Source organism: Barbus barbus (assembly GCF_936440315.1).
Source record: "Barbus barbus genome assembly, chromosome: 5".
NCBI lineage: Eukaryota > Metazoa > Chordata > Actinopteri > Cypriniformes > Cyprinidae > Barbus > Barbus barbus.
In genome coordinates this window covers 30,553,709-30,567,154 of record NC_136733.1, presented here as the reverse complement: position 1 = coordinate 30,567,154, position 13,446 = coordinate 30,553,709, and the positions used below count along the sequence as shown (strand labels likewise).

General features: G+C 38.2%; 1 protein-coding gene across 2 annotated transcripts; it reads right to left on the bottom strand.

Moving 5' to 3' along the window:
• Nucleotides 1-10,960: 10,960 nt before the first annotated feature.
• vma21 (vacuolar ATPase assembly factor VMA21) lies at nucleotides 10,961-13,187 on the bottom strand. 2 transcript variants are annotated; one of them, XR_013784190.1, is made up of 4 exons: nucleotides 13,015-13,165; nucleotides 12,702-12,811; nucleotides 12,071-12,559; nucleotides 11,014-11,616 (listed from the first exon to the last, which is right to left on the bottom strand). XR_013784190.1 is itself a non-coding variant. In XM_079416544.1 (3 exons), the coding sequence occupies exons 1-3, from the start codon at nucleotides 13,074-13,076 to the stop codon at nucleotides 12,417-12,419; spliced, it is 315 nt and encodes a 104-aa protein (XP_079272670.1). In that variant the 5' UTR covers nucleotides 13,077-13,187; the 3' UTR covers nucleotides 10,961-12,416. The 2 variants fall into 2 exon arrangements, 1 of the variants encoding a protein (XP_079272670.1); XM_079416544.1 differs by having other exon boundaries at nucleotides 10,961-12,559; nucleotides 13,015-13,187.
• Between the last annotated feature and the right edge of the window lie 259 nt (nucleotides 13,188-13,446).

Genomic DNA, 13,446 nt, shown 5'->3' with positions numbered 1-13,446 from the left:
GCATTAGTAGGGTGTTTTCTCTAATGTTTTTTTCTTCTTCACTTTCTCTCTCCCCTTCATTGTACCCATTCTCTGCCCGTCTTTGCTGAGTCTTTCATTTTTATCTGTCTACTCAGTTTTTTAGCTTCATGCTCTGTTCACATGGCTGTAGATCTGACACAGAATTTGAACATCCACCACTGCTCTGAGAGCTCTTAAAGGGCTGGCACTTCTTTTAACACTTAGGAGCAGTAGCGGCTCACTGCCATTTCTGCCTGCCGAGTCACAATGACATGCTTGCCTGCATGCTAGGGCAAAGTTTGCAGGCCATGTCCCAGTAACCCAGTTTCCCCAGTGTGATAGCTCTGTATCAGCCCAGCAGTGGCCACTGTGTCACCTGTTACCTAACACACACACACACACACACACACACCAGAGGGGGTGTATCTGTCATATGCCCTCACCACCCACAACCCTGTTTCCGCTGAGGTTTTTTTTTTGTGAGTCGCTGTATGAGATTTTCCACTAATGAGAGCCTTTTTGCAGAACAATTTAACATTTAGAGCAGAGCAGGGCACTTCTATCTGTCTTATCTAGAGAATGACTGACTGAGCCATTCATATGAAACCGATAAAGAGAGCTATATAAAATACTAAAGCCTTCAAAAATACATCTGCGTTGTTCTAATGAGGTAACGTTGAGCTAATCAATGACTGGCAACCTCAGGATGAGCCAATCGAGAGTCAGGAAAGTACTACCAAATAGAAGTTTTGAAAAAAAGATGTCCTCATTCACCGCAAACATAGTCCACTAAGTAAGTGAATGATCAATGAAGTGAGAGAATTTGTCTACTGAGTGTGTTGGAAATGCTGCATGTGAACAAAATGCGGAATTCATTCGGCACGATGCAGACAGCGCATGAGTACTTTCTAGCGGCTAGCCATTAAGTGTACATTAACGGTGTACTAGTTTTTGAGGTGCAATATGGGATTGAATGTCAACTGTGGTTTCGGACACCACTACATATAGTTGTCCCCTAACACAGTGCACTATAAAGGGTATTGGGGCAATTTCAGACACAGCCAGGGTTTTGCCAAATGTCCATTTGCACGGTTTGGACAGCATGTGACACGGCAAACAACTATTCTTTTCTTGACCAACTCTAAATTTACTTTCAAACATCTTACATGAATCTGATTTGATATTCATCACAAACCACTTACATATTCACAATAACAGCATATGGTTCACATTAAGTGACCACTGGGTGATAATCAGCGCGTTACTAATGAGGCTAATTAATTGCCTACTTAATTAACCATGACACAGGCTGATTCACAATCTCTCCCTTTCAATCTCCCACCCCTACACAGTCACTACAGACAGATCAAATACACATGAAACACTAAAATGTACTAAAAATGTACATGGATCGGGATTCACTTCGCTCTCTTTGAATAGGCAATATTGAAAGGAGATATCACAATATGCATGTGACAAAAAGTCACTATGAAAAAGTCTGCTATAACAAAGTAGGGTTTAAATGAAACATAGCACCTCATGCTCTTTGTAGGCTTGACAGTAAACAAAAGGAACAATTATATAAGAGGACCATCACTGAGGGAAAGAATAACAGATGAACGTTCAGAGTTTTGAAAGTCAACTGTTTCCAAATGCTCTGCTCAAAAAGCTCTTGGATCATTAGATGGGTACATGCTTTGACAACTGAGCAAAATCGGTTTGAATTTGACCCGTGTTGTGACATTTCCCCTTCCACTTTTTCTGTCAGATCTGTTAATATATATATATATATATATATATATATATATATATATATATATATATATATATATATATATATATATATCACTTTCCTCAGCCAAAGCACTTTACAGAGCAACCACCAGCAGTGTGCAGAATCAAACCAGATCATGCAACAGCCATAAGGTGCCAACACCAGCAGCTATCTGGTCAGAAAGTTTACATCCCTTCCCTCTTTCAAGAAACTCTATTGGAATTTGTATGCCCACATTGAATCAGGACTTAATTTAAACATTTCTCTCATTCTTTTTACAGAAATGTCACCATCTCTTTATAGGGGTATAATGACCCACAAAAAGCACAGGGTGTGCACCATCTGCTGGCCTCACTACTTCTTCCAGCAGCAGCCTATGTTTCCCCATCCCGTTACTGACCAGGCTCAACTCCCGTTTGGCTTCAACAGGAATGGTGGGGGTTAAAGAAGCTTCTAGTTATAAACAAAACAGCCTAAAAACATGTTTTTGAGCATTACGTTGCTTTTCAGTGCTGTACAGCTGAGAACATTGATTTGAAAATTTAGGATGATGTTTTTCAATGCAACAAAGCAGTTCAAGTGTGAATCCTTCACACCAGTACATTATCAAACATAAAAATGTATTCATAGATTAATTTGATGTAATTTGAGTTTCATCCAGGCAACCACAGAACAAAAACAAAATGAAACTAAATTGAGGACTGACAACTGCCCTCGTGCTAAGCCGGGCATAGACAAACTACACAAACAATAAAGCATAATTATAACACAATCAAACAAGTCACCAATATCCCAAATAATGTTTAACTTGCATCCATTTGTTCACTTAATCCAGAACTAGCAACACCAACAAATTAACTACACATACAATGATCCAATAATCGAGATCAAAGTCATTTTAGAGAGAAAATGATCAGTGAGTGAGGAGTGAAAAAATAAAATCTGAAGGTGTAACCGTGAACATATCGTCAGCAGTGAACTTTTTATTCGCCTCAACGAAATCCAGGGCATGACGTCACTGCGACCGGCTCATGATTCTCAAGTCATGTGTTACATAACTTGCAATCTTTTCATAAGTGCTTTTATTACGTTCAAACTTTTAACAGGCATACAGACATCGTTAAATGCATTATCTATGACTTCAGTCCATAAGAGGCAGTAAAAGAAAACAGAGTAGGACCTCCATTAAACACACACAGAGACGTCAACTCGGCCAATGAATGAATATGTAGATGCAGACTCCCATAATCCGTCCGACCATCTGACACTTATACATAACCACATTCCTGGAATATGGCATTTCACAAGAAGTACAGGAACAAAGTACAGAGACTGTCCTTAACAATTAAGAAACAAATTACTTAATCACAGAGAATGTATTTCAAGAAAAACTAATGTACTTCTCGCTACAAATGAAACAAGACTGAAACACTCAAGTTCTATCTGTTGCAACTTTAACTGCGCATGTAAACCCGTTATGGGCGCTTGCACCGGGCGCCTTTAACACAATGACACACTTCTTCTCGTGTGCTCTAATTTCACAAATTAAACCAAGCAACAACGGGCTGTACTCACCTAATCAGAGGCAGCAATGAAAACCCGACTTCAACAGAAAAGTTGCAAGGAATGTCCAGCGACGAGACACACCGAGAGCGTTTTTTGCCTTCCTTGCCTGCCTTACACATGCAATCGGGTTACATAACCGGCACCGTTTCTGTGGGCAATGAGTGACTTCCAGGGCGCTTTTTTTTCATTCACTGATGTTCATTTTCCAACGCACACACCTCACTCTTTACGTCATCAGCCGTCGTCACACCTAAAAAGGAGCGAAGGGGCGTGGCCGGACCGGATTCGCCAGAGTCGGCGGAGGGGAACGCGGCGCGCGCGCACACCCTCTGCCTCGCTCTCTGTTCTCAAACGGTTTGAACGGCGGCCAGAGAATGTCATCGGCGGAGAATTAAGGAGGCCGTGTCTCAGTGAGGCAAGCTCTTCGTGTGGAAATAAAGGGGGGAACCTGGGTTACAGACTTAGTAGGTTATTACAAATACCATTAGAGTGAACGATATTTAAAAAAATGTCAAAGTTATGCTCGAGTTACCAAATGACGTGGGAGTTCTGTATGCAGTTATGTTATGTAAGGACTATTGTTTCATAAGGTATATTTCGCAGCTTATTATTTTGTGGCTGTAAACGATGCCTTGAAATATTGCGTCACCCCTAACTTAACCCCCATCTGGACCAAGCGAGCACGAGCGCCAGCGGTGGGGTTGGGGTTGCATATGTTTTAGGCTATAATAACTTACCAACATGTAGCCTATATGCGGCAACGGTGTTTTCAAACGTTTCTGCAACCATAAAAGTTGTTTAGATTACACGTTGGTCAGAGCGAATGTTTACAACGGTCTCTAAATAGATTCCGGTGAACGCTCACGTTAGTTGAGTTTGTCTGGGGTGGTAACCATGGAAACAGTACGCCACTTTCCAAGTACGTCAACAAATTTAAAAAAGTAGCCTACTGTCACCATTCAGCATTTTGTTGGCCTAGCTACATATCACAGAACCTATCCCCAGACAGAAATTCGTGACAGACAGAAATTCACTGCATAATTCGTCTGACCCCCGTTTTCTTAACCCTTAAAATTCCAGTTGTTTGCGCGCGTAAACCCTAAGAAACATAATTCTTCGAAGCGGAAAGATTTTCTTTCAAACTGTACACAGAACAGCGGGCGGGAGGGGGTTTAATTGGATCGTGCTGCTGTGGACTGTAACTAGGTCATGTCAGACCGTGATGGCCATCTGCCGACGGTTCGCTCAGCGGTGCTTGGTCAATGAAACGCGCTCCGGCAGTCAGCTGTAGTCCAGAGGCACAAATCACACAGCTGATCCATACTGAGTCACTCGTGTTGTGCAACCTGTAAAGGCAGGCAGTCACTTATCAGTTGGACATACACAAGCAATCAAATAGGACTTGAGGTGTAGAATTATATAGTAACTAGCCGATGTGATTGCTTGAACTTGCTCATAAGATGTCTTTAAAGCCCTAATTTAAAACCCCTTTACAGTAAACCGCTCATGTTAAATGTATAGATGGTGGGAAAAAAATGGTGGAAAGATAACACGCAATGACTTAATTTCATCCTTGACCTTTTTAGCAACTTAATAAGACAGCGTTACCTTACATAGGCTACACAAAATACCGACAGGGTAACACAGAGAATATTGAAAGAATGCAGTAAACATTAACAGAACAAAAGAAAACACAATACAAAACAATTAAATATAATCTAAATACATGTAATTTGTGCAGAGCAATTCTGGGAATTCTCCTTTTAAATAAATTAATAATCCCACACGGATTGTTTTAAGGATAGTTCACCCCAAAATTAAAACTCATCTTTAGGTCTTTTCAAACTTGTTTGACTTTCTTTTTTGTGCAACATAAATTAAGATATTTTGTTAAGATTTATTAATGTTGGTAAGTCACCAAAGAGTTTTGGTGATCAGTTATCATTTATCAAAATATCATCTTTTGTGTTGTGCAGAAAAAGAAACTCATACAGTTTTGGAATGACAAGAGTAAATTATGACAAAAGTTTCATATTTGGGTGAACTCTTCATTCGATGTGCATTTTGTTTCTTTGTCAATTATAAGGTAATTCACTTTTTAAAACCCTAACCTTAAAAACATTTTCAGTAATAATTTATAGTAATTTTAGATGCATTATATTTTAAAATATAATTTTACATAATAAAAAGTCAACCAATTAAACTGCATTCATTTAGCGACTAGCAAATGTATATATACAGAATATACTCAAGTCATTACACACAGTATACACGTACTATAAATAGTGCTAATTATGGCATCATGCAGAATGTTATATAATATACATGGTATACATACATATATGCATAGAACAGGTTAACTTTTTTAGTTATCTGTAACATCAAGGAAATTGAGACATTTGGGACGTGAAAGAGAGAGTGAAGGAAAGAGAGGGTGTTTGGTGTTTAAGTACAGATCAGAGCACACCGTCCCAGTGCCTTGGCAGAATACCCAATGAGTCAGTGTGCCAGCTCACGCCAATGTACCAGCCTGAGCTCAGTGAATAACTGGTCCAGGATCTGAGCCCGGCAAGTCTAGTTCTAGACCAGTAGTCTAGATCATTAGCAACAGCAAATCATTACTGATCAGAAATGACAGTGCATAAATAAAAAAAAACAGATTTACCACTGAATGCTGAGCACATACACATTTCTTTTGTGCAGATAGTTTAGATAAATGTGTTTATGAACCTCAAATTAGCTTTTGAGAATTTAGAATAATTTATAATTCTTCTTTTTTTAATTTTTTATAATTATTAATCTTTTCTCTCTCTCTCTCTCTCTCTCTCTCTCTCTCTCTCTCAGACTGAACTCGAAGGGATCGCTCTAAGAATTCCAAGATAATATGAGAGAGAAGCCAGTCTCCATGGAAATGGTAGCTAGTCGGTGAATCACCCTTAGTTACTTTTGCACAATCAAAATACAGGATGAGAGCCCAAATTGTGTCCATGGCAACTTAGCGGATGTGTTCCACTTGGGGAACAGCATTCTGGTTCTGCAGGTTGAGACGGGACTCATACTTAGACCGACGTCTGAACCAGTTTCCGGCCTTTGGTTTCGCTTCAGATCCCATTGCACTACAGTAGATCTGTTCCATGAGACTCTTAACCGACTACAGCTGTGTCTCATACTTAGCATGAATTACTAAATATGAGCAGAATTATGTGAATATTGTATTAAATGCATTTCATCTATTATGTAATTGTACTGATGAGGTGACATGGCCAACTGACCAACAGCCAAAAAGTGAAATCCCATCGCACTAACCATCTTTAATGGACATGTACTTCCCCTTCCTTAATTCAGCTTTCTACCATGTGTCTCAGGCATCGTCAATAGATATATGATTTATATATGAAATGTATTATTATTTAATATATTGTCATTTTAAGTGTATCTAAATGATTTATTTTAGATGAGATCTTTAAGTCTGAAATGGTCAACTTTTCTGACCTCAGTCAAGTCATGTATTGTCTAACTGTAGAAAGCCACACTTGCATACACACAGGAAATGGGGAGGATTATACAACATCCTCTCACCTCTCTGCATGTGTGTTTACACGACGGGAGTGAGTCACAGGGAATAATAAGGGAAGATTCATACACACACACACACACATACCCACCCATAAACTCAAGCACGTATGCACCCTCGCAGATACGTACACACAGACCTGGATTAATAATTATAATGATGACGCACAAATGGATGAAATATCTCCGTCATCTCTGTGTGTCTGGGGAGGCAGGAGTGATGAGACACAATGAGTGAAACAGAAATAGACAGACTGCTAGTGGTTCTATCGTGTGCTGTGTAGATTTCAGGTCAGGACTGCTATGTCTGAGGAATAGTTGTATAACAGCTATCCTTGCCCTATATATCTGTAACAGCCCCCCCCCCCCCCCCCCCCCCGCCCACAGTGGAGCTGCAGTTGCTTCTAATAAGACCTGTATTTTTTCAGTCACTCCTCTTTTCTTCCAGCTTCCCCTCAGTTCTTTTCTCTTCTGTATGTGCCAAAGTATTGCTGCACTAACATTGATCTCTCCATCTCCTATCTCCATCTACTGTGTTATCAAGACATGTTTAGACCATGTAGGTCCCATTTAGTCCAGCAGTTTAAGACTTGGATGTCTGTACCTGTCTGTAAACCGATCCCGAAGATAGGGCCAGTTTATCTGCTCCCTTAGATATCAGATGCTTAGTCACACACTTTTATTCACACTTGCAACACAGTGGTGATATCAGTAGGAATTGAACCGGCAGCCATTCAGTTACCTTTGAGCTCTAACTATACCACCCCACTTTCAACAAACTCAAAATAATAATTCTAGTGCTGTCAAACGATTAATCACATTCAAAATAAAAGTTTTTGTTTACATAATATATGTGTGTGCTGTGTAGATTTAATACGCGTATATAAATACACACACATACTGTATATATTTTGATCGTATTTATAAATTGATATTATTTATATATATATATACAAATATAACATATTTTTTTAAATATGTACATGCATGTGTGTGTAATATACAGAATACACACACATATATTATGTAAACAACTTTTATTTTGGATGCGATTAATCACGATTAATCATTTGACAGCACTAAATAATTCATAAGGTAAATTAGTAAAAGTTATAATTCAAGCGTAAGAATTCAACTGATCAAATGAAATGCATGTGCTGAAACGTCCCTCTTCTGATCTGAGTACGTTCAGGTAAACACATCATGGTCAAATATTACACGCAGATGGCCATGAACACAAAATACTCAGGTAGGTTTGTTTAAAAAAATAATTTTCTAACATTTAATATTTTAAACATATATGTTTATTTTATAGTTGCATAAAAAATTTTATAACAAAAAACTGTACAGTATCAGCACTAGTGGATTGTTATTGTTGCATAGCGAGCTTTTGTTTGTTAGGAACTATATTATTGGAATTATTTAAAAGAATAGTTCATCATAACATGAAAATTCTACATCCAAGATCTAGATTAGTTTGTTTCTTCATCAGAACAGGTTAGAAATTCAGCATTTCTCCACTTGCTCACCAGCGGATCCTCTGCAGTGAATGAGTGCTGTCAGAATAAGAGCTCAAACATCTGATCAAACAACATCCTAGTAATCCACACCAATCCAGTCCATCAATTAGCATTTTATGAAATGAAAAGTAGCATATTTGTAAACAAATCCATCATTAGACATGTTTAACCTGAAACCTTTGCTTCTGGCTAAAATTCAAGTCCTCTCTGCATAATATTACTCATTCTGTTGGCACCCATTTACTGCAGAGCATCCAATTTAAGTGATGTAATGCTAAATTACTCAATCTATTCCGATGGCCTGAAGGCGAGAACATTTTCAGCAGATTTTCATTTTTGAGTGAACTATTCCTTAATAAAATAACATCTATTAAATATGAGTCCTATATATTTTATTATGTGACGGGCCTAATGTTTTAGAAAAGCGATCGGTTCTTTATTGTAATAGTCGCAGTTAAATGGGTTGCAGGTTATGTGTTGTTTAACTACACTCTTTAGCCTTGACTGCACGGTGTCTCATGTTTTATTGCTTAAACATGAACTTCTATTGTTGTATTATTTAGAGTTAAGTAGACTAATTCTGCTGACAGCAGTGTAGGTTCCTGTAGTGTAGAGTTACTCAGCTGGGCTGCACAGCTCACAGAGGGGGTAGATTGGAGATATAGTTTTAAACAGTGGACCGAGAAAACAACAGAACTGGATGGGAAACCAGGAAATTCTACCAATTCTCCTTTTCCACACTTCCTCTTCCATCCAGACATGCTCTCAATATTTCCGCAGGAATGTTTCCCTGCCCAGCTTCATCCCTCAAGACATTTAACTCACTTTTCCCTTTCGTCTGTTTCTCAGTCATCATCATTTTTGGCTCAGTCTGCTTTAGCAGTCGGTGTGTGAAAGCCCTCATTCCTTCCATTACAAGATGAAAAACAGCACTGTAAGAATCTGTCCAGACCAGAACCCATTCATGAACGCATCAAAACCCAAATGCATTCTTGGGGAGTGATTAGATGTAACTTGATGTAGACTGTCTCAGGGGTTCAAAGACCCTTTTCGTTTGTATATTATGAAACATATGAAATATATAGCCTGCTTTATTATGAAACTTTCCTGATTTGACTTTGTATTTCTTAACTGTTCATTACTTCAGGTACAAAATGCTAAGGAATGAGTTTAAAATGCCCTCAAGGCTGATCTCAAGACAGTTTTCTAGACTTAGTCTTGTCATCGTCTCAACCATGGGTATGCAGGGGTTTATTTTTTAATTAGAATTTGATTGAAACTACATACATCCCTTCTTTGGCACATTTCTGCATGCAATCATCTTCCTGTGTTGCCTTGGGGGCATGTTCTCTTGTCTAAACTAGGCTGAGAAATGCAGAAACTTCTCAGTAATCATGATTTCACTGCCCTCCATCACTGTCCCTAGCTTAGTCTCAGGCTGATTCACTTGTCAAACCTGATTACAGTGAGCTTCCACTTGATAACAAATGAGCAGAGCTTGAAAGCTGAAGCAATCACTTTTGGGCCTGTATTCACAAATCATTTTATAAGAGTTATAGTAAAAAAAGTAAGAAAAATTAAGAGTTAAAGTAAAAATAAATTAGCTAAGAGTTTTGTCTTAAAATCTATTCACAGAGCTGCAGAGACAAACTTTTTCTAAGGAATAGAGAGAATTCTTAAGCAAAGAGTAAGGGCGGGGCTGACCTCGTTTCTATGGATGATGCAAGTGTGCTTACTATGCACATAGTGATTGGCTGATAGGGGAGGGGCCTCTGTCTGAGATTTATTCATAGAAATATTGTAGAGCGCGGTATTATGTTGCCATTCAAATAAAGGGTTAAAAATAAAAGTGTTAATTGCCATATTCAAATAAGGATTGCAAAATACAGGCTAAGTGTTACTAAAACATAAACAATTTGTTGATATGCATATAAACAGCCTTTTAATTAACAGAGTGGAATAATCATGACTGATAGTAAGACATGCAAAAGTAAAAGAAAGCTTGTTAATGAAAACAAGGATATAATCGAAGGAAAATTTGGATTTGGTATAACCTCTAAAACCAAAAAATATGTGTGCAAATAAATGCAGCGTGTTTGTAAAAAGTTTACATTCTGAGTCAGGTTGCTGGCAAACAGCCATTTTAGGATAGTTTATGGCTTGGTCTTCACTACTCCTGTTTCACAGATTTAGGAGGTCGTTTTAGCGCTAAAATGCTTTGTGAAATACTCTTGGAGCAAAAATTTAGGACTGACACGCCCATTATTTTTAAGATTTTCTCCTAAATTGGTAAATTATGAGCTACTTTTATCCTTGAGATGTTTTATGAATACGCTTTGCATGAAATTTTAGTTATGCAAAATTATTATATTGAGTATAAATGTGAGTGCTTCTGTTTTCACATTTAACCAATCAAAGAGACCGTGTTAAAATGGTACAGTAAATGTCACATGGTTCTGAGAGATTAAATATTTATGTGAACCATAAAGATATATTAGAGGCATAGAGCAATCTAAATCAATATTCTGATTATGAATTCATTTTATTTATATTATCCTAAAAAGTGGCACAAACAATGGGCAGATGGAGTATTGATTTATTTGCTACATTGATCTAAAACACATAATGTCAACATATTAACTCTTACCCCACTCGGAACTGTCATTTTAAACTATTTATAAATGATAACATGTCTAGTAAGAACCACACTACTCCTTGGGCTTCAAAAGTGTGAATTTCCAATAAAGATTTAGAGAATGAAAGTTCCAGAGAACCGCTTTAATTGATAAATAAAACAACATAAAATGATCAATTTGGGATTTTTTTTTTTTACTTAATCACAGAGTTAAAAAACACGGTTTAAACCACCAACTGTCTACATGATCACTGCATGTTTGCGTAAAAATACAAGGGAAGACATTGAAATTACACAGAAGGCCTATCTGAATACAACGGCTTGAAATCAGTTGATTCAGAATTGGATTCATCTATGGGATAGACTGAAATGGGTCCAAATATGACACTGCAGGAGCAATGAACTTTCATGAGAACAGCGCGTCTTCTCTTCTGTCCTGTAGTAAAGGAACACTCCACTTTTTTTGGAAATAGGCTCATTTTACAACTCCCCTAGAGTTAAACAGTTGAGTTTTACCGTTTTTGAATCCATTCAGCCTATCTCCGGGTCTGGCGGTAGCATTTTTAGCGTAGCTTAGCATAGATCATTGAATCTGATTAGACCATTAGCATCTCGCTCAAAAATGACCAAAGAGTTTAGATAATTTTCCTATTTAAAACTTGACTCTTCTGTAGTTACATCGTGTACTAAGACTGACGGAAAATGAAAAGTGGCAATTTTCTAGGCCGGTATGGCTAGGAACTATACTTTCAGTCCGGCGTAATAATCAAGAATCTTTGCTGCCGTACCATGAGTGCAGCAGGCGCAATGATATTACACAGCATCTGAAAGTAGTCCCCAGCTAGGTAACTAGTTATGATATAGCTGGGGACTACTTTCAGGCACTGCATATCATTACGCCTGCTGCCCCCATGGTAAATAGATCTATGTTAGATGTTAATCTTTTAAATAGATCTATGCTAAGCTAAGCTAAAAGTGCTACCGCCAGACCCAGAGATCGGCTGAATGGATTAAAAAAATGGTAAAACGCAACTGTTTAACTCTAGGGGAGTTGTAAAATAAGTCTATTTCCAAAAAAGTGGAGTGTTCCTTTAACCCTGCACAAAAACACAGATTAACATCTAACACCTTCTGACACAACCTCCAGCCAGACTTCTGACCTTGACCATTCCGTGAGATGAAGGAGAAATCAGGCATCTTCTCTCTGATAGGCTGAGACATTCAGGAGAGAAGTAAACACACACCGAGAGAGATGGTGTCACTCCATTATGATGCTCTGGTTCAGGAATGAATAAGACAGTGTTGTGTGTGTGTTTCCATCTCTCCCCGTAGTTTTTAATAGTCTTGCTCAATCCTGTTTTCCCTCTCTATATTGATGTGATCCCTCATTCCATGCAACATAAACGAAGAGCGCCAGAACCACATGGACGGCAAGCACAGCAACGATGGCGGCATAGAAGTAGCTGTCATTGCTGGAGTATCCCAGAGAGGCTGTGAAGAATTAAGCAGAAATCATGAATTACCAAAGCAAATCAACAACAAAGGGCTTAATATACTGACCTGTAGTGAGATACTAAATATTATTATTTTAGAACATAAAAAGTTGGTTTATCAGCCTTTGGAAGCAAAATACCTTCAAAGAGAAAAGACTTTGATGCAAAATACAGTCCGATGGGTAGAGTTATCATCAGAAGAGTGAAAAACAATAGCGTCTTGAGTACAGAGACAAGTGAACCGTCATTCCTGAATGAATGCAAGGAAGAAAGTGACAAAGAGAGATTAGACAAATTAAACTAGTCCAAATATGAGCTTTAACTCATTTGAAATTCAACAATGATATTAATTAATGGACTATTTCCATTTAAAATTGCCCTTAGTCATTGTAATTTTGGTTTAAGGTCACGTGCAGTCTGAGCAGAAAAGACACATCATTTTAAATATCTTACCCTCTGAAATCAGGCGCGGTTGGAGGCATGGAGTCCACGGCTGTTTTATCGTAATTTTGCATTTTGTATTTTTAATTATGGACTAAGAAAGAAGAAAGATATGGGAACTCAATAGCCGTGCTGCGACATCTTGAATGATTTGAGCTTCCGGGTTTTTGTCACATGATGCGGATGAACGTGACAGCAGTGTAGCGTGCGTTTTTGCGCATGTCCGCTAGGGGGCGCCGCAGCACTGTCACGAGTTTCCAGTAGCACCTACACTTGGGGACCTACCGCGTTGCACATTTTTATATCTTCCTTAACATTCCTGGTTCAAATCAGATGATTGAAGAATTATGAAAGAGAGCTCTATAAATTAAGTATGTCAGGTAAAAGTACATTTTGGAAATGTCTTTGTAATACAATGGCTGCAAGATTTCTGGACAATTGCAA

Excerpts from the sequence above, each read along its gene's own strand:
- vma21 (XM_079416544.1), bottom strand. The coding sequence starts at position 13,076 with ATGCAAAATTACGATAAAACAGCCGTGGACTCCATGCCTCCAACCGCG. Across the intron at positions 12,812-13,014 it reads ACCGCGCCTGATTTCAGAGG|GAATGACGGTTCACTTGTCT; the intron begins GTAAGATATTTA and ends GCATTCATTCAG. Across the intron at positions 12,560-12,701 it reads AAAGTCTTTTCTCTTTGAAG|CCTCTCTGGGATACTCCAGC; the intron begins GTATTTTGCTTC and ends AATTCTTCACAG.